Raw genomic sequence first — 22,157 nt, 5'->3', positions numbered from 1 at the left:
AATAATGCAGGCTTTACCGCCCACCCCGATAAACAACTTTGCTGACATTCACTTTAAATGGACGTTCAGCTTGAGTACCCCCAAAGTAACATTTTTTCCCCATCAGGATTACTGCAAAAGCACATTTACATTGTAAGTGGTGGGTGGGTTTTGCTGCCAGAAAGCACAACCACAGGGGACAGTCACCAGAGTGTTAAAAACCCAGCCCTTCACGTACAAAACTGTCGACCCCATGGATAATGCAACCAGAATGCACAATGGTACGTGCAGGCTGCTGGCAAGAAAACCACCCCAAAACAGGACACAACCCAGGTGCCTGAGTGTTCAATTACTATTCCTGAAAGTTCTCACCCCCTCCTCCTTCCTCTGCCTCCCCCACTCTCCGGAAATCCTGATGGAAGTATGCATCTGATGTTAAAAAGGATTCCTCATCTAGACAAGGGTGGTACGTTGGGCCCTGTTACAAATTAGTTATTTAAATAACTTAACATGGTTTCTGCTCCACCTGAAGATGATGCCTAAGCATGAGCAGAAGTCTAAATACATGGCAAGTCTCAACCACAGCAGAATTATTTATGTTCTAAAAACCAGGCATTGGGTTAAGAATACTTCAGAGTTACACGGTATATTATGGGCAGAACAGAGCACAAGGCCCAGCATGCATATAGACACACACAAAAAGTCTTTAACAGAGGCAATGCAGTTCTGCTTTGGAACGTCTCATCTTTTTAGGTTAGGTTTGGGTTAAAAATATGTATTACAGTATTTCAAAATAAAAGTAATTTCTTATTGCTTACAGATGTAGTTTAAAAAATACTAACAAAACTAGTTAAATATTTAATGTATCATTTTCACTCAAATGACCGTAGTCTGAGGGCAAATAGAATAAAAATCAATAGAAAGCACAAATCTCTGACTCTACTGTGGTGCATTATATTGATCATTTCTATTTTAAAACGTTATTGCTAAGACCAAAGTTAAAAAGTTTCCTTATTAAAAAAAGCAATTCAACAACTTCCTCCTAGAGTTATTTCAAGGTCAGAAAAAAAGAAGATATAGTCAGTAATTAAACTAGGGGGTAAAAAGAGTTTTCCCTTAATTTTGATGTTTTTAAACTATCTCACTACAACCTTTGAGTGCTTCATTTACCCAGTTAGTAAGTGACAGTTTCAACTGCACAACACAGGAACAGGAATGATTTTTGCAAAAATAAAAGCTTTCAAGCCTTTTCATGGCTGCATACGTGAGCTAAATAATATGCTACAGTACTTCAAGTGCTATGTTTATTTACTAGAAAGACAAAAACTAAAGAGAAGTTAGCAGACATGGAAATAAGAGACAAAATGTTTCTTCTGAAGTAAGGTCATTCTTATAAAACATACTATTCTTACGACCTCAAATACTGAGTCCCTGAGTGAATGGCAAACTTTCTGTTCAAGGCAAACCAACTCAGATAAACCTGCCAGTCACAAGAGAGACATTCAGAACACATGAAGATTTAGCTGGGTTAGAGACTTCAAGTTTTATGATGCTGAGATCTGGAAGATACTTGGAAACTTTTGCAACCACCTGAGTTTTAAAAGAAAGCTTTGCAGTCTTACAGGACCTGCCGAGAATGGTCATGGCTACAACACTGATGTTTTTATTTAATACATAATTTCATCCATCTTACCCAGATAAAGAAAGAAAAGTAGCATAAATGTAACAAATAAGCACATCATGTTCACTTAGCATACACATCTGCACAAAATTATAGCACAGCCCTTGCAATGCTTAAATGATAATGCAAATTTCAGTGGAAAGCAAAAGACAGTCAGAAAACAGTAAAAATATTACCAAAGGACGCATTCAGTAAATTTTTAAGAAGTTACTTTAAACACCCCAAAAAGCTTCTTATAATGTGCAAGAGTTCTAAAGCTTTGCAGGGGTTTTAGTCACAGTCATTTTTGTTTTATGTAATCACTTCCAGCAACACGACTCAAGAGCTGGGAGTACTGGATTCATTACATTAAAGCAACACGATACGCCATTACATCTTGTCACAGTGCACACAGGAATTAATGGTAATGCAACATAATCACTCTGAAAACAAAACAACTTTGCATTAGTGTGTGCTTTGTTAGGTAAAATGTATATTCATGACAGTAGCAAACTTAAATTATGCAGACAGTTATGTTTTAGTAGTGTTTTCAGATTCAAAGGCATTATCCGTGTAACACAGAAGTTGACTGGTCTTGTTCTCAGTAGCCTCAATTTTTGACTACTGATGCAGCTTCTATAACAAATAATACTTGTGCATTAATTTTCATAATTAGTTGCTGGACACAGACAGATATAGTCTCAACTATATTTAAAACTAATTATGTGGTTTAATCAGGTATTTAACCAATATGGTTTTTGTCCAATGCATGTAAATGCATGTATTAATATTATAGATTATCTGAGTGCATGCTGAAGACTAGAAAGGTCTCAGATAGCTCATGACATTTTTAACATATATATCGAGGAAACAATGAGTTTCCAAATGAGCAAAGAAATTCAGCTACACTGCAGCATAGCCCCTTTCTTATCCTACTGCTAGGCACACTGCTGTCAGCTGTTTTCATGACCACTGATACTTCACAACCGAAGTGTAACCTAAGATATAAAAGTGAAATACAGTTGGTTAACCACAAAGAATTAATACCACAATTAAAGAAGAACATTTCATGACAAGTTTGTTTTTTTTAATTCTTAATTTTTTTTTAATTCAACCAGTAGGAAATGACTTAAATTTGAAAAATTTAGAAAAAGGAAAAAAATGGGTCTAGTATTTTTAGTGTTGCTGGAGGATAATTATTATTTCCTAGTTCTAATAATTCTTGTTAGCTGTTTATTTTTCATCACATCAAACTTTTAACATATCTTTATCAGATGGCAAATAGTACTGAAAACTTTTCCTGCTCTTAGTTATTGAGAAGATAATTTTCAAAAATACATCCTCTAATACTCCAGCTACTAAATTAATAGTCAGATCTGCTAATGAACTAGCCTTCTAGAGTGATGAATATGAAATATTTAATGGGTTTAATGAAGAGTTGTTCTTCTTAATTAGGGCTAGCCATTTCCAATTGGAAATGAGAAAGAATACTTTGAATACTGTACTGATTTTAGCTTTTTTTTAGGATTAAAAAAAGAAACTTAAGACTTCAATAGAAGTGTTATTTTGTATCTGAAATAGTTTGAATACACACACACTTGCATACTCATGTACACTCTTAGTGAAGTAGACAAAAGATGTACATGACTTTGTAATGAATTAAAGGAATGGCATCCTACCACAGTGAAAACTCCTACCCTCTAAAATATTCACATGTAGACTGCATTACTAAATGGAACAGAGCAATTTGTTTCCACTACTCAAACAGCATACTAAGTAACTGATCTATTCCCTTCCTGATTTCTCTTCCCCCTAAGGATCACCTCAGTTGCTCCGTTCCCCCAAGTTACAGAAGCATGCCAGCCAGCAATGAGCTGGAAGTGCTGTCAATGGACAAGTGCAAAGTTGTAGAAAGGGTAGGAGAGGAAGACCTTTTTATGAGGTCTCTTCCTGTTCAGCAGGTTTCCTTTTGCATTACCTTAAGTACCAGTACTTGTCCCAAAAGCTAGCCAGCACAGCTATTTGGGGCTTTTCAGCAACACAACTGAGCTACTGCAGCTCAGCTGCTGTGTCCACCCACATAAACGAGTAGCAGAAACACCAGAAATATCTGAAAAGTCATCAATTCACCTACAGTGATATACATATACACAATGTTATCAACATGCTGCTCAGAGCAGTAAAGCATTTAACTCCAAGTGTTTTACTTTGGTGAAGAACAGGCACATGAATGAGTGCTTTGCTGAATCCCTTGGGGATTTCAAAGTCCTTCAGGGGATATCAAGAAGGATTATATCAATATATGGCAAAAGGTAGAGACATAAATCTTCACTGCAAGTCACTCTGCTCAGTATGCCAAAAACTGTCATGACACAACCAACCACAGTGACCAATATTATCCTCTACCAGGCAAGGTCCTAAGCCTGGGTAATTAGCCAGGGAAGATGCATTATGCTAAATCACAGCTCTAGACCTTTTATAAATATTGGTAGAATATTTCTAAGTCAGACTAAAATACAACCTGTCTGCCAGATGCTGCAGTTTGTGAACAGCAAACACATTCTGAGTGCCAACCTTTGATAAAGAGCATTTTTATGAGATATAAATAAAAATCAGTAAATGTTAAGATTCAGTCATATGAAACCAACTGCACCCAGCAGACTGATACAACAAAGAAAAAATATTGCATTTTCTTTCTAGCATTTTGTTTTATAAGCATAAACTGGCTGTAACTTCTTGGGACTTCCTAAACGTTTCCTCCATTTTCCTAGCAGTGCATTTACAACATGTACCAGGAAACTGGATATGCTCTACATGTTGTATTAATTGTATATTGAAGATCCTGCCATTTTAGAGTGGTTTTCACATATAGACTTTTCAGAAACTTAAAAACCAGCTTTACTTTGAAATAAAATACCCTGACTACAGTGTTGGTTTTTTAATTTAACTTTTAGAACTCCTGATTTGTAACATTTAGAGGTGTCTGGAAGCTTGGTCACCCCACATGACAAAGCCAAGCTTTGGCAGTGTGGAAACCAAAATGAACAAGATGTTATGGTCATCTTCAGAGCATGCTAAATCATCAGTAGGATGTTTTTCAACAATTTTACAGAAATTGTACAGATTTTAAGTTAAGATGTTTAAATGTCATAAATCAACCATACCAGCACCATTTGTGCCACTGTAATAAAAATTACATCAGTGTTTCCATTACAAAACCCCCATTTTTCAGGGGTTTCTAATTCAGCCATAAAAATTGGCTCCAGCTTAGTGCTTGGCAACCAAAGTCACCACTGGGGAGCAATTCTTTTAACCATTTTTTTTAATATGGATTGGCCTTTCAAGCTACAAAATAGTTCAGAAAAAGAAAATTAGTGGTTTTAAATTTTGGTGAACTTCTATCCCTGAAAAACACTGTTTTAAAACCTGATAATTTTGTATGTCATGAATCTGTAATGTGGATTGCTGCCTTTGGGTGGTTTGGATAGAAGCAGTGGGTAAAAATCACCATCTCATTGTGTTTAAAAATAAGTGTAATTTCCCATGAAAACTTTTAATCCAATAAAATTTTCACAAACGATTTTCTCATGGCTAGATGTGGTAGACATTGCATGAGGAAGTCTTTATGACTCACTTATGCAGCATCTATTTCACTCATTTTAGTTTCTGTGGTAAGAAGTATATAATTCTGCATTTTCATGCCCTGAACCAAATCCGTCCAATTCAGGACTTTGCTAGCATGGATCCACCTGTGAGCTTGTCATGGTCCCTGACAAAATTCTGTGTAAGCACAGAAAAAGAAATACTTTGAAAGCTGCAAACAAACAGAACTTTTAAAAAATGTATTTTGTTTGAAAATATTTGTTTTATATACTGATTTAACCATTATCTATCAGTCTCAATTCTTCTCTAGTTTAGTACTAGCATGTTAAAATGTTGGTTTATTTCAGTAAGAGAGCTACATAATGTGGACATGATCTTCAGGTTCTCAGAAGCTTCCTCATGAACATATGCTCAGTAAAAGGGAATTACTAGCCCAGTCCCATCCACTGTGTATTGAAGTCAGTAAAACTTGTAAACAGCCTCAGTAAGCTTTAGACTGAATCCTCCATGCAGTCTGAATTAATAGAATTTCTTCTTAATTCATATTTAGGGAGCAACTTTTTTTTGAAAGACATATCCTTAAGTTGCAACAAGTTTAACAGCTCATACATGCTTCTTTTGAAAAGTAATTTTATACCTATAATCATTATTAAATTATAGCATTAGTTGTTTGAGCAAAGAATGTCCAGTTTATATTTATCCCTTATGTCATCACTGTTAATTTTTAATAGTACACTTCCTGGATTTTACTGTTCGCTGCAGAGATGTATTTCCTTTTCTTTTAACAGCTATTTGCAATGAAAAAACATTAGAGATACCTGTCCTCTTTCTCACACCATTTTACAATAGCAAGCTCATGCACATTAATACAATCTATACCACAGAAATTATCACCTTCATATTTAACAAGCGTTTGAGGAAACTAATCTTTTGATTGCAAAAACCCCCAAAATATTTCTGAACATGAGTATATGCACTCTAAGACTTCTTTTTCTTCTTCCCATATTAAGTTACATGTACAGTTAAGAAGAAAACAGAGGAAAAGCTCAAAGAAAATAGAAAAGACTGATTCAGTTAGTTACACAGACACGTTGATGTAAATATTTAATCTGAAAATTCAGTCAAGGAAGGCAAAGCATTTGGTAAGAAACAGCCAACAGCCAATGAAACAGCTGGAAACTTACTTTAAATTAACTGTATTAACTAAAGAGAAATTACATGATAGGTAGCACTGGTCTGTAGCCACGTCATACTTCAGCAATTGCTTTGCAGCTTTTGAAGTCCAACAGGTTTGACCTTGGCCACATTTTCATAATCTCCAAGGTACCTTCCAAGCAGTGTTGGCTGTGTAAAAGGTGGCAGCCTGTGACTCAAACCACCATCTTTTGGTTGATACATAAAACTTGGGCTCATTCACTTGCATTTATTTTTTTTTTAAATAGTGTTAATCCTGCATTGTCAGCTAAATTCCAAATCACAATTATATGATTTGTTGTATCTGCTGAAGTCGTCTTCAGAGTTTCGACTGCATGAGTATCTGATCTAGCCTATACAGTAATACACCTACTCATCACTTCAGGGATAAAAGTAGTCTTTATTGCTCTATAAATAAAGTCACAATTCTTTATTTTCTGACCAGTCTTTGTAATGGTGTTGTACATAGGTAACTTCCTGTAATATTCCACCATTAACTGGCCACACTGTTCCCTGAAGCAGTCTTTCTACATCAGTCTTTAAAAGTGAAGCTGGTAACACTGAACACTTTTACTCATTATTTTGTTAGAGTCCCAGGGCTGGGAAGCTAGATGGATTGTGAACCAAATTCTGGTTACTTGATATTTAAATTGGATTGAATACTTTATTGAAAATCAACATTAATTTCAAATAACCTTTTCCTACTTAAATTTCCAGGGTGACCAAGCTTCCTCACCCTATTCACCACCTGTAAAATGAAAGATCATTAAGATCAGGACCTTTGTGATTTTTTCCACAGCAATATGTTGGGCAGAGAACTAGTAACAAATCCTGATGCATAACTAAAAAAAAGGAAAACGGTCACAGAAAAGGAGAAACCAAAGTTACCTACAGAGTGCACAAAGAGCCTGAACTTTAGTGGAAAATTGTACAGTGGCCTCAGAATGAGGCACAAAGAAGAAAGAAGGGAAGAGGCAGGGAAAGTGTGGAAACATAAGTGTGCTGCCTGTCTAGCCAGTGGAAGGCCCGTGGACCTATGCACAGGATGTTCTATATGCAATTATCTCCACCAGTGAACAGAGCACACGCAGTAAGGAGAAAGTGTCCTGAAAATGCAACATCCTATGAAATTTTTTTAGCTAAGAAACTCAAACTTCATGAATTCAGAAGTTGAACATCTCTCTCTCTGAAGGTTAAAGATAGTTTTCTCTGTAAAACAAGGAGCACAACTCTGTTTCTTCGGGAGTAGCATTCTCAACAGAGATCATAAGAATTTTAAAGCATCTTAGCTAACACTGAAATTAGCTCCGGCTCATTTACAGAAAAGAACTTGTCCACTGATAATCCTTAAAAAATAAATACTTGCTGGTTTATGACAGGAGATAACACTTTCTCAAAAGGAGAAGCAGAGTCCAATTTCAACTAGGGCTGAAAGGATGACGCCTTATACAAGCTTTTACCAGCTGCAGTGTCCCCTAATCTGAGGGCACCCATAAATTCCTACCAATTTTTTTCAGACTTCCACAATTCTTTCAGCCAAATTCTTTCAGCAAAACCACCACAGTGTTCAAGGATTTGGGAAATTAATATATATGTCTTAATGATATCTTGCCATATCAGAATTTAATTTTAAATTATGATGCATGCTCACATATGTCCATATGGGTGTGCACCCACTCAAACACACAAGTAAACAAATTCTGATGGTCAAAGTGGAAAGTTTGTTTCACACAGTATGAACGTAAGCAATAATGTAAAAACAGTTCTTGATGATGCATAGGCATTAAACTGCCACTGACTGAAAATTTGCATGGCATTTAAATTAGATTATTTTTAAGAACAAGTAAAACTATATTTTAGTTTGTTTTGTTGGAGTTTTTGCATAATATATGGGGGAAAAGTAAAAGAAAAAAGTTTAGACATTTCTATAACAAATAATTTGTCTCCACAACAGAAACAAAAATCCACACTAAAAGTGGTGTAGCGTAAAGAGAGCTGGCAAACAGAAGAGAGTTAAAAAAAAAGTGGCCAAAATGAGGGCCAAGGTGATGATATGAAGAAACCTGGGTCATGGGTTTCTTCACTAAAACCTGAAAAAACAACTAAAACACAAAGAACTAAAAAGTTGCATGCACGTAAGAGGCAAAACACACCAACTGAAACCCTTCACTTGAAAAGCAGCATTCCTTTTTATTGAAGAGGAGAAAACATCAAAATGTTGTTAGTACTCCTGCCTCACAAGGCTGAGCAGGTTGTTGTCAAAAAAACCCCAATACTTTTATTTTAAAAATTGACAGTGTCAATGCTTAGAAAACATTCCCCTGCTTACCTCATTGCAATGCTGTAAGACTCTGGATGGATGCAAGTTTGGTCCAAAGGATTGGGTTGTTGAAAAGCACAGGGTGTTGGTTTGCTCTTCTTTTTACCCTGTGCAACTGCTTTAGACAACAGTGCATGACTTCCAAGTTCAGTTTTCTTATTACTGTCAGGAATGAAAAATGAACACATCTTCTTTATGATCAAGATCCTAACCCAGTGCTGGTACATGCAAAACACAGACTTCTGAATTAATGCACATCTATATAAATTTTAAATAGAAACAAACACTGGAAAGGGATTTTGTGCTTCATGAAACTTTCTTCATGAGAACAACATCATTAAAAAAAAAAACCAAACACTGAACAACCTATTGTATCACTTGCAATCTGAATAGCATTTGCAAAATGGAGACAATTACATGTATGTACTTGATAATGATCTTGTGAGGATATTTAACTGTAAGCAGTTAACAGTACATGTAACTATAAATGGCTGATTGTCTATTAACTGGAATAGTTAATAGTCTGCATCACTGTACATAAAAAAAATTTCAAATATTTCATATTCATACTATCTTTAGGTAAGCAAATTGTATCTAAAGCGTATGTACAGAAGAAGGAAAAGTACGTGAATGCACCAGAACTCCTTATACCACTGACTTCCCATGCTGAAATTTCTGAAGAATTTTGCTCAATCACTGGCGAGGTTAAAATATGAAAAAATTAAAATCAAAATAACTCAGACCAGGATTTGCTTCAAAGAGAAAAAAAAAAAAAAGGTAAATCTACCAGTATTTCAGAATTTATACAATATTTTTGCAAAAGTATCTTAATACTGATTTCCTTAAAACTTAGTGAATACATTATTGACACCTAATCAGTTAGTTTCAGTTAGCCTTTGGATTTGACTTTTTTTTTTTTTCTCTAATTGACTGGATAATGAAATTGCTTCAAAACCTCAGAGAGATCCATGGACAGAATACCCTTATTAGTAAGAGGACTTTATAGAAGACAGCAGAGAAAAAGATCTATCTTCAGTTGGGTAGCATATTTACAGCTGGCACAGTTCTTCCCCTGAAGTTTTCCTTACAAGAAACAATGCTCAGGACACAGTAAAGGATACATTAAGACATTTAATGACTCATACTGGGAAAAGCTCTTTTCTTGGACCTCTTTTTGTTTGCCTTTGTTTCCTAGGTCACAAGTGGTTCCTACTTTTGCAGGATATGAGAACACATTGAAGGACCCAGAACTAACACTTGCACTTTGGGCTCTACCTATACCTGCACTGTCAGAAGGAAAGTAGACATAACTTTCTCTTTTCATGTCAGCTTTTAAAATTACCACTATTTGTTAGCCTCCAAACACAAAGCACAAAAGTTAAGTGGCACAGCACTCTAAAGCCATCAACATGATTAGAGAGGACAAAAATGAAACATTCTCAAAGCCCATTTAAAAAATGTTTGGTTTGCCATCTGAGTCCAGAAGAAATGTTGTGGAGGCAATGGTGTTACAGCTTTATTTTGGCCTCAAACTCCAAAGTCATAGAAGATTTCTCAGATTGTACAGTGTTCTCAAGTTTTATTGAATCTGACTAGCATAAGAAGCATACTCCGTTGAGGAATAAGAAAGCTCTTAAACATTGTTCTTAAACAGTGAACATTCTGAAGAAAACCTATCACATCAGCCCCTCTGCTGTACTGTACAGAAGAACAGAACTGTAGAATGTCATACCTATCAATCATCTTCAGCCTTGAAAGCAATTTCTTCAGTCTTCTGGTGCTTACAGTGCGCACCACTTGGCATGCAGCATGTGCCTCCCTGCCAGATGGGCAACCAATCTGTACACCTTCCCCCCGGGCAGCCAGCCAGTCCTAATGTGCCTACCTCCTGCCTGGAAGTTACGTGAGTACTGTTTGGCCAGCAGCAACTGGGAATAGAGTTTTGCTTCTGAGCACTGGGTTGGCTGAAAAACAACATGTGCTTCCCAGGAAAATTGTTTTTGAGAAGAGCCAGCGGCAAAAGGGTGGGGATGGTGCTACCACTGTGCCCTTTCTTAGTTCTTTATGTTGGAAGGAGAAATGGGAAAGACAGAAGAAATTTTGCCCTAGAAAGGGCACTTTCAGTTGAAAAGAAGTAACTCAAAAGAGGGAAAGCTTGGTACAAATATAGGGAATGAAATATGAGGGAAAAGGATGACCCAGTGTTAACAAACGACTTGTGAAAGGACCTCTTACACATTTGAGATACAAGGTAGTCACATTACACTTCCAAAGTTAAGGATTATGATGAAGACAGAGCTTGGTCCAGGAAGCTTGTTCAACTGTCCTTCCCCAAGCAGTAGCATTGAAGCTCTCAGAAAATCTTCTCTAGTTTCCCACTGTTATGTTCTGCAGTGTAATCTTTACCACACTAAAATGAATTTACAAATCTCTAAATTATGCCTGAAATACTAGACTGTAAGGTTTTAACATCTCAGGTCATGACACTACTGCATGCCAATACCAATTCAGTTGCAGAATTTTTAATTAAACTTACATAGTTATAGAAATCCTGACTCAGAGTACTGGGCTAATAACCCATGATTATTCAGTGGAACATCTGTGTTCAACTACTGACTTGGAGATTATTTAAGATACTGTCTTGAAGAGGGAAAAGTTTTAGCATTCTTCAAATCTCAAGCCTGAAGGCAAAACAGAAAGGAAGGAAACCTTCTCAGAGTATTCTGGATAAACTAGTCAAGATAGCAAACATGTCTGTTACCTGCAGAAATTCTTTATATATTCTTGATTAAATCTGATGAAGCCAGCACACTGTTGGAAGGTTTTGGGACCCAGACCTTTAACTTCCTTGAGCTGTTCTCGGTTTATAAATGGTCCATTCTTCTCTCGCCATTCAATTATATTTTTAGCCCTGTTAGCATTCAGTCCTGCAATGTGTCTAAGAGAAAGTTAAAGAATACATTTATTACCATTGAACAGTCATTAATACAAGTCCTATCCACTACCAGGTTACATACATTAAATTCTTGCTTACAAAATTGAACAACAGACATGAAATTTGCCAATAGACTCCCAGACCAAAGGCATCATCAAACAAAGGATCCCATCTCTCAGTTCTGTGGAAGGAATCCACTCAAGTCAACAAAGCTTGGTACAGCAACAAGGTTCTGCACATACCTAACCAGTAAGGAAGGGATGTGTATTTTACAATCTGTTGGCTATTTCTGTAGTGCCAATGCAATTTGTTATATCTGATGCCCTACCCCCAGGATGCCCTCATCAGGAAACAACATGGGAGGAGGGTTTAGGACAGATAAGTTGTTCATAGTCCCCTCTTAGCCATTCTTTTCCAATGGTACCACAACACCTTGCCCCAACATGAAGGGCTGATGTCTGCTGTCCAGAAGGAGGGTGGCTGGGAGCAGCTGGCCTTCCACACACAATTTTACAGATCCACACAGCTTGTTCCTTCCTCTCAGCTGCTCTTGATATAAAAGAGCAGCTTAGAATAGGCTGCATGAGCTGTTCTGAGGATAGCTCAGATCTAGCAAAGAATATACCTGTAAAGGACAATTGGAGCTAACCAAGCTCCTACAGGAAGCAGTGGGTTTGCTGCACATTTTTGCTGAGTACAACTTCCTGTGCATAGAGCAGGTTGAACACAGAGAGTACAGAGCTGTGGCAGGCACTGACACAGGTGAAAGAAATGTCACCTATATGACTCTACGTATCAGATGCTATTTCATAAAGGCAATGACAGCAGAGGCCTATTTGTGGAATGTCATGGCCTAATTCTAGAAAAACACCACAGGCAAACTGGCAAAAATAGCCAAAATAAGACAAAAAAACCCCATTTAAATTTAAATTAATCTGGAGAAACCTTAAGCCACAGACAAAATATTAATCGTTAGAAATAGAATTGTCCTTAAGAACTTCTTAGAAACATTATGAAATTCAGTTTATTTACACTGACAAAGGAATGTGACACTGAATTCACCAAATTTTCCCCTGATGATCTCAAGCCTTTAGAGTAGAATACTCGGCAGTAAGGCATGTACTATAACGTTGTCATCTCTTCTACATGTAGCATGTGTCAGTAAGTGTTGTTGATACACCAGAAAGCAAAAAGCTCATTGTATATTCTAGCTAGGGTGACAATTTCATGCACGATACATCTGAGGGGAACTGAGTCTGCATCTACACAGAACAGCAGAATTGAACTGCTGAGGATCAAGTCAGATCAACAGCATTATGCAGCATGGGAATATGAGTTAATTACACCAAAGAATTTAGCCAACAGGGTTACCACCTGTAGCCATGACTGGACAGTGTCACTCCACACCCACAGTTTTCTGTAGACACAGCAGGCCCTCAGCCTGGTGCCCTCTGCTGAACTGCACAATTTAGTTGTTGCCTGCAGAAAGCTGACAGTGCTCATCCTCCACACTTGCATGAAAGGTGAAACTCACAGCCACAGACTAGCTCAGTCTCAAGCACTGTATTACCTTTATTGCGCCACTAGCGCTCATCGCCTCCAAGGTGAGGCTCTCTGTGGAGTCTCAAACCCGGGGCTTTCGGCATTGCAGTACTGGGTCTTAACCAGCTGCACCACGAGAGCCTCACCTTGGAGGCGATGAGCGCTAGTGGCGCAATAAAGGTAATACAGTGCTTGAGAGTGAGCTAGTCTGTGGCTGAGAGTTTCACCTTTCATCTGGTGGAGAATGCGGGCACAGGTGGATTTGATACCGGCTCACACCCACTTCTCAGTAATCAGAGGCGTCTGATTGTTTTGTTCCACTACACTTGCACTATCCTTACTAATAGTTGATCTACACACACATAGAAAAAGAATATGGAGGAGAAAGTGAAAAAAAAAAAAAAAGGCAGAGAGCCTTATCAAAGTACAGAAAGACATTTTCAAGAATGAAAGTTGAAGAGACATAGCTAGAATATATTTTGATACCAAATGTAACACTCTCTATGTAGAGTGTGGACATTCTTTTTCTTCCTTTCCCTACAACAGAGTATGAAAGCAACTTTTTGCTCTTCGGGGAGGCTGTTCAGCTAAACAATTCTCAATTCTACACACTCAAAACAGAGAAAAACCATTTAATTTATATCCAAGAGAAATAAAACCCAGAACATTTTCCAAGTAAAAAAATATGGTATAATTTAAAAAAAAGAAAAAAAATCAGTAAAAAGGGATTTTTTTTTTTAAGCAGTTTCCCCTTAAATCTTTCTTTTTTCTCCTTTCCTCACTCCAATTTTACAACCTGTTCCACTTCGCAGTACCTATAAAAATACCTTCTGAGAGACAGAAAGTACATTTGAAAATCCTTCTCTCAGTGCAAAAGTACCAGGTAATTATATTAAGTTTTTCTAAATGTGCAGCGTTGGTTTAAAATGTTAAAATCTCTCTTCTTCTCCAAAGAAAAGTTTTACTCTGGAGAATTACACATATCCTTAAAAACTCACTGATTCAGTGAAATACTGTCTTAATGTGTCATTTTTATGTAATTGGAAGTTTAACACAAGAGCCATTTGCTCCAGCTGAGCTTCAGTCAGATGGCAGACTAAACAGAGACTCTGTGATCCAGAGCCATGTAATTACTGGAATAGGAAAATGTTTGACTCACCTTAATAGAATTTCTGAGCAGATGTTAATATCAACTCCTACAAAGCTGACACACTCTTCAACCACACTGTCCAGAGTTGCTTTGAGCAAAGTCTGTGATACATCATGCTGAGAAACAAAAATGGAGATATCAGGTTACTGAAATATCAAAATGTACATAAATGAGAACTGCAAACAACACTAACATTAATAAAATGGTTGCTGAAACTTACCAGTATCTTACATAAGGGTAAAGTTAAAAACAGAGGGTACCAGTAAAAACATAAATTGTAGACCATTTTTAAACGTACCTTTAGAATATACATACTTGGAAAAGTACCTCTTTGCAATGGCTTTGTCATGATACACATGCCTATAATAAATTCTGCTCACATTACTGCATTTTTTTATTACCTACTTCCCTGAAGCACATAAAAACAATACTGTATTAAAACCAATTCTTAAAACGCGGTAATGCTTCTGTTCATCTACTACATCTTGTCTTTAGTCTGACATTTATCTAGATCAAACATCAGTTTAAAAATAGGACAATATTTTAAAAATAAGGTATTTAAAGAAAGGATCACAAATGCTGTACTTTCGCACCTGCACACACAAATGTTTCAAAAATTGTCCTCTTTATGAGCATCATACTACAGTACAGTTATTATTTACTAAAAGAACAAGCCAGGTATTGTATGAGGGTGGGCAATACATAAGGTACATATCAGCCCTGCAGCAACAAAATGTTTCAGATTTTGAACAAATATTTCTGAGAAGACTGGCAGGTCCTTGACCGAAGCACCACTAATGGAAATTCTTCCAGTTTTTCCATTAACTGTTTATAGTGTTTCCCCTTCTCCCCCCCCAGAAAAAAATCAGTCACACTTGTCAAAGATAAAAGTTCTGAAGCTCTAAGATTTCTTTCCCTCTCCAATGTAGGCATACTTCAGTCTGTAACTTTTAGTTCCCCATGCAAGCCCATCAGTGCTTAGAAGTCTGACCTGGAGGGAGAAGCCTCTACAAATGCAGGAGTTAATTCAATCACTATGTTGGCTTGGCTTCAGGGCTCTTATACATCACTCATGTAAATCTGGGTTGATCTGTTGTGGTTTTGTTATGCATTCATTTAGAACATCAACCTGGATTTGAGCCATGACACAAAACACTTCATTCACTGCTTTGTTTTATCTTCTAAGCCATTCAGATCTTTTAAAGATTTCACAGTTAAATGTAACAGGGAACAGGATTATTTTCCATCTGCTAATATTGATGCTTTATTAAATAGTGGTTACTAACTGAAACAATCATAAAACTTATGCCAGTGTATTCACAGCCACTCCATTCACAATCTCTAAGCTATCAGTACCTCACAGAAGCAAAATAAATTCACCCATTGAACGATAAATTGCAAACACTAGGAACTTTCCAGATAGCAATTTTGCCTCCAAGATGCAGCTATTGACCACAAGTTCCCTTTTTCAATGATGAAACTTGTACATCCATCTTTATATTTATACAAAGTATTAAGAAGTATTATGAATTTAGTTTCTGAAAGTAGTTAATTAAAACATTACTATCCCAGTAGCATTGTCACGTCCTACTATTTCCCCAGAAATGATGTTACACTCCAGAAAAGTTTCAAATTCAGTGCATTTTTCCAGTCTTCCTAAAACTTCACTCATCTTCTCACATATCAGAGTTAGGTATTATATACTTCTATATACCACTGGGATGGTATCAGATTATTCAGATGCTACTAGAAGCACACATACTTGCTGCTACTCACTTGCTACAACAGGTCTGTAAAGACAAGAATCCCTCTAAATGGTTGCATTAAATGCATCAGAATAAAACCTGCACAAAGAAAGTGGAAATCTCATGTGCAAGGCTACTTTTGAAGTGTGCTTATTCACAGCCTCCAACAGGCCCTCCACACCCAGCATCAGCTGATCCCTTGCAAATCCTTCTAAATAAAACATCGTCATATCAACAGTAACTCTGAATGCAACCCTGCATGTGAGGGGGTCCTTGCTCAAACTGGGTTTTGTTGTCTTTTAAGTCAGAAAAACTCTTATTTAATAAGTGTTCGTAGCTGTGGAACAATTACCACAACTGTCCTCACATGTCCTCTTAAAAAATCAGGAGAAAAAAGTTCCCTCAGCCAGCTGAACCATTCACACCAGGAACTTGCTTTGCTCAAAGGTGCGTGGACAGCCATGCCTGAACAAGTATGAGCATCTCCTATGGTGGGATTTTCAAACATCTTGAATTTACCATGGAATTAAAACACATAGGTTATATAAGAATGGTACTCAGGAATTACTAGCATTAAAATATTCACTGCTGGAATAGCAGATCTGGAGCAGACTTCATTTTGAATGATGAATTTCAGGAGTAAAAAGGATTGATGTTCCCAATTTATGGAAACTAAGGCCAGCAGAAATACAGGACTTGCCACAAACTGCAGGATGTCAACTCAGAGCAAATCTGTGAGCTTTCTTTTAGCATCACTCCAGAAAACAAAACCCCCCTGCTTCACAGATGGCATTAGGAAGTGCTTAGATATCTAATTGGCTTGAGGTTTTTTCTGTGGGGAAGACTATATAAATTCATCTGCCCTTTGAAATATCAGGCATTGTAAACATATTTTAGTATTTGTTTCCTAAGGAATTATTGAGTAAGCCATAGAGTAAGATATATAACTTTAAATTATTTCCTTAATTGAAATTGCTACAGTAAGTAATTGTAGCTGACCAATAAGTTGAACATGACTTTTTTTCTAATATTTACTAAGAGTTTCCCAAGTATTCCAAATTTAACTTGTATTCATAAATCTGGAAGAAAATCAAGGGCTGCTGTTCTTATTTCTGGTCATGTCTACCACTCAAACTGGTCTGTGGAAACTTTTATTAAAATTCCCAGAAAAATATTCTTATTATATTTTAAAGCCACCATTCTGCAAACCAATCAACCATACAAACAAACAAAAAAATTACCTTCATTTCATGTTCTTTCATTAAACACAGACTGTTTAACACTAAAGAAATGCATTTAAGAACAACTGTCAATGACACACATGGTAGTTTTGTCCTGTTATTCTATTGCCAGAACACCTTGGGGGAATAGAATGCACTTTTTGAATGGTACAAAGCAGAGAAGAGGGACTGATGTTCTGCTCAGTTTTGAGACACAAACACTCACTAGAAATAATTAAAATTAATAAAACCCAATTTGGTCCTTCAGAAGGTGCTCATATAACTGAATACTATGTTCAAGTTTCAAAAACCTGTTGATTTACACAAATGCAAGGAAGTATTTTAAGCACTAGACCAGTGTAGGCACTGTAAAAATACATTTGTCATTAGGATGACAAATTTATCACAGAACCACTTTGGGTCCTATGAACCCAAAGGTTGCACTTAGTCAATATGCACAAGTACAGGTGGTGGACCAGTGTGCTGACTGACTCTGCCTAACCCAACACCCTACATACTAGATTATTAGTATTAGACTAGAACAATCCTAAGTGGTATCTTTTACATGTAATTAAATTACAACTTTAAGTTCTTTACCTTTGTTAACCTAAGAAAAAGAAAATAATCTGTGAGTACTAAAACAATACACACAACTATACCACTTTGGTAATCTCCTGTAATCTAGTCCCCTATAAAAATAGTAATTTCAAAAAATATTGTATGATTGTCTCTCTGGAAGACATTCAAACAGCTTAAAATTCTACTGTAAAATCCAGTAATTCTTAAATACTTACTATTCTACTTTTACAAACATTGGTAGACATTGACCCAAGCAGCCTATACATCGTTATTACTTTACAATGCCCAGGAGCCAAGCAAGGCACCTTCCAACACAGTTGAACAAGAATTACTCGTAGCCTGCAGAGCCTACAAATGTGGAGCAGACATGACCTAATGATGCTGGTCACAAAGCAGTGGGGAGGGGAAGAGTTCTGAAATCTGGGCAGCAACCTGCAGGTTCTTGACCCAGGCTTGGCGTTACCGTATAACAAGATCAACATTCATCCTAAATAAGACCAAGGTGCATGCCAATCTATTTCGTTTTTTTTATCAAGTTATACATCACTTACCCTTTGAATCCAAAAGTCAACCCTCAATGAAGTAAATGCAATTTATTTTTTTCTATCTTTAAGTAAGTTCTGAACCACTTCTAACACCTCATAAAGCATTATTTTCTTGGTACCTACCATTAACTTCTATATCCATGAATTTTAATATTGGCAGGAGAGACTAACCAACATCCCTCTTGAAAAAACACTTCTTTTTCTTTAAAAACTTACATAACTGTGCAGCCTGAATGACTTTTACTGAATGAGAAATTAGGTGGGACAACACATCCCAAGCAAAGTTCAAAACTGTATTATTTTACAGAGATTCAATCCATGGAAATGTGTTTTAAAATTTAAAAAGTGGAAAAACATTCCCTACTAGTGCTGTGGCCTACATACAATTAGCTGTATTTCAAATGCTTCTGAAACCACAAAAGTAAAATGCATTCATGACAAGACCTTAAGTAAGCAGGACTAGGATAACACAGTCTAATGAGAAGTAAACCTTTCAAGTGCAGAATTAGAAAAAAATTTAAAATGCACCTTACATGTCAGGTGGAATCTTTGTAAAGTTGAGACAGGGGGAGATTAATCTCTAGAGTAATCTGGAAAATCCCTTTCAGTTAGATTCTAAGAAAACAAGCTTATTTCTCTGATGTTTGATAAAAGGACCTGATCTGAACTACTTCTTTTGAAAACTGTTTGTGGTTTCTCCAAATGTTATATTGTTATCGGATATATTGTTATCCTATGTACTTAACTCAGACTCATTTCTTGTTTTGAAAAATCCAAATTCTGTTTATTTTAACAACATATTACTTTTACTGAAATATCACTAGAGAGAGAAATGGATTTATATTTTCAAAGAAAATGATACAACAGAAACAAAGTCTGTCAGCTTTGATAGTAAAAACACACACACAAAAAAACCCCAAACAAAAAGAAAACAAAATTAAAAACCCCAAACAAACAAAAAACCCAACCACAACAAACAAAAATGCACACTTGATTGTCTAAATGCTTCAAGTAACTTGTAAGTTGCTGGAATTCATTTTATATTTATTTATGCTTGTGTCCCAACAGAAGCAGTAAGATTGCTAAGATTGTTACAGGAATACATACACGTATACCCAAAACCTATCGCCCTCTTTCCAGAGCAGGTATCACTTATCATACAATTATTATACAGTGGTAGCAGCCTGATCTGCAATTATAATCAAAACACTTTAACTCCTGGAGATTTCAGTGGCACATTTTCTTTTTCCACTAAGTAAAAAGATGATCACCAAACTGCTAGGTAGGAAGCCTACATTTTAATTGCAATCCAAAACTATTTGCAGCCATTAAAACTTCACAAATACAGCAGATATCCTGCAGTACTACAGAAAAAATATAGCAAAGAACATCAGGAGTGGAGTTTCACAGATCACATGGCTGAAAGCAAGAAATCCACTTGGGGATTTTCCTGAAGTCATGAAACCCAGGTGAGTCTGGTCATATGTGGGAATCATGTCTGAAGTCAGTGACCATTCACACCCCTGCAGCCTCACCCAGCAAAGGAAGCCCCCAGGAGGTGTTAAGAACTTGGTAAAAGCCAATAGAAATACACAGACTTCTTCCAGATCCACTGAAGACATGTTGGGGTTCCTCTCACTCCACTCTTGGAATACTTAGTACTACTTGGAATATTTCTAAAAACTACCTAAAAACTGAATTAATTTAAGGGTACTTTCTAGAAAGGAAATCATTTTACAGTTGAAACGTATTATATGATATCCTAGATTTCTAATATAAGCAACTTCTTGCACTCACTGGCTTTCTCAAGGTTTCAGCAATTGCTATGCTAAGTGACTCAAATCAGCAATGTACTGAAAAGTGCATTTAATTCAATGAGATATCCATACACTCAGTAGGGAAAAAAAATTTACCAAACAAGGGCATTTATCAGTTTAACTCCACACCAACAGAATTAATCATGCTACAAATTTAAAGGAAGAAATTTGTTTTTTTAGTTAACGTGATGCCAGCTCCTGAAATGCTTGCAGGAAAAAACTTCAAGGTGATTTGACTTTCCTCAAGCCCTCTGCCACCCTCCTTTTGTATTTTTGTAGAGCATGTCAGTTCAAACTGAGTACATTTAAAGAACACTTTGAAATCCTGCTGTTCAGTTCTCTCTCCTCTATTTGGCTCCTCCCTGTCTTTCCTCAGGCACTTGCTTTCTGCACCTCCAACTTCTTCCACTGCATAGCTAAACTAAAGGCAAAAATAAAGACAGGAACAAAACAGAACAGAAAGCACTGTCCTGGAAAAGACAGAGCTAAACTCATAAAGAAAGTTTATTTTCTCTGCTTGCTAAAAAGCATGCATTTCATTTTAATTGGCATGGGGAAGTTTAAAAAAGTCATCCAGGGCAGTGTTTATTGAATGACCCATGGAAGACTGAAAGCTGACAGAAAACCAGGAAGCACGTGAAAAAACAGAAGTTTGTTCAGTGCCAGTGTTTATAGATTAAAGAAAAAGCAGAGTACATAAATATCTATTGTGTCATTCACTTCTCTGATAACTGAAACCAATTTCAGCACCACTCATTACATATAACAGCAGGTTATATTTAAAGCAAAAGCATAAGTAAATAAATGGTAAGATAAACAACTCTAGGATGTAGTAAGTTTGTGTTTTTTAAAAATATGCTCTGCACTAAGCTTAACAAAATTTGCATTAAAATGTATATTTAGCACTTCACCTATTATAAATATAGCAGAAGCAAAACGCTGGAACATTGGAGGCTGAAAAGTTGACAGGACTGAATAATTCAGCTGCACCAACTTGTCAGCACTATAAAATTAAGTGATCAGTGACAATTTTTAAAAGGGAACAAGGACACCAACAGTTCTATCAATCTCAAAAGCAAGAGAACCATTCCAGAACAACCATCACTATTGACAGTAGATGATCATTACTACTCGAGTGATGAGCATAATATAAAAAGTGAGAAATCAAAATTAACTAGTAGTATGGCATAATCAAGAATAATGCATGTACTACCCATGTGCTACATGGAAATAGCAATGGAGTATTCATATTTGTTTTAAAACAAATAAGATCTTGGGAGCTATGGGGGAAAGCACAAATCCAAGAGGATTTTTTCTCCCAGTAAACCAGGGCAGACTTTGTGATTTGTGGTCTCATAACATGACCCTTACTTTTATTCAAGGTGTGGAAATTCCTTCAGAGGCTTCCTTAAAAGATCACAAAACCAGAGTGTTTAAATTACTTGTAACCACATAAAATAAAATACAATTTTGTTGTGCAGCAAATTAATAAAACTTGCTTAGAACAGAGTTTTCTTCAGTTTTGTGTAGCAGAGCACTTGGAAATAAACATTGCACTACTATTACTGATTTAAACAGCTTACAAAGTTACAAAGTCAGAGCTTTTAACTACTGCATTTATGAATATATTAAATGCAAATATGTAATCTGATTGCAGATTACAGCATCATTACTTGTTAAAATTGCCCTCTATTTCCTTTGCAAAGTCCTTCCTTTTTTGGTAGAGGTTCTAAAGCTTAAATGGAAAAAGTTTTAGGCAAACATGATAAATCATGAAGGAAAAAAGTACTCTTCACTTCAAACTTTTAGCTCTTGAAAATGCATAATTGATAGTCCAGAGACACACATAGTTTTGATAACTTTTGGTT

At 36.4% G+C, this 22,157-nt stretch overlaps 1 protein-coding gene across 1 annotated transcript in view; it reads right to left on the bottom strand.

Annotated features, from left to right (window-relative positions):
- Positions 1-22,157, bottom strand: part of SRBD1 (S1 RNA binding domain 1) — a 124,174-nt gene that overhangs the window by 5,877 nt on the left and 96,140 nt on the right. The window contains exons 18-20 of the mRNA XM_030448612.1: positions 14,393-14,499; positions 11,518-11,694; positions 8,766-8,918 (exon numbers count right to left, since the gene is read on the bottom strand). Of these exons, the coding sequence (XP_030304472.1) occupies positions 8,766-8,918; positions 11,518-11,694; positions 14,393-14,499 (437 nt within the window). The remainder of the gene's footprint in view (positions 1-8,765; positions 8,919-11,517; positions 11,695-14,392; positions 14,500-22,157) is intronic.

The sequence above is a fragment of the Calypte anna genome, chromosome 3, assembly GCF_003957555.1.
Source record: "Calypte anna isolate BGI_N300 chromosome 3, bCalAnn1_v1.p, whole genome shotgun sequence".
NCBI classification, from domain to species: Eukaryota; Metazoa; Chordata; class Aves; order Apodiformes; family Trochilidae; genus Calypte; species Calypte anna.
Note: the sequence above shows the minus strand (reverse complement) of the source record. Positions and strands in the feature narration are given on the sequence as shown.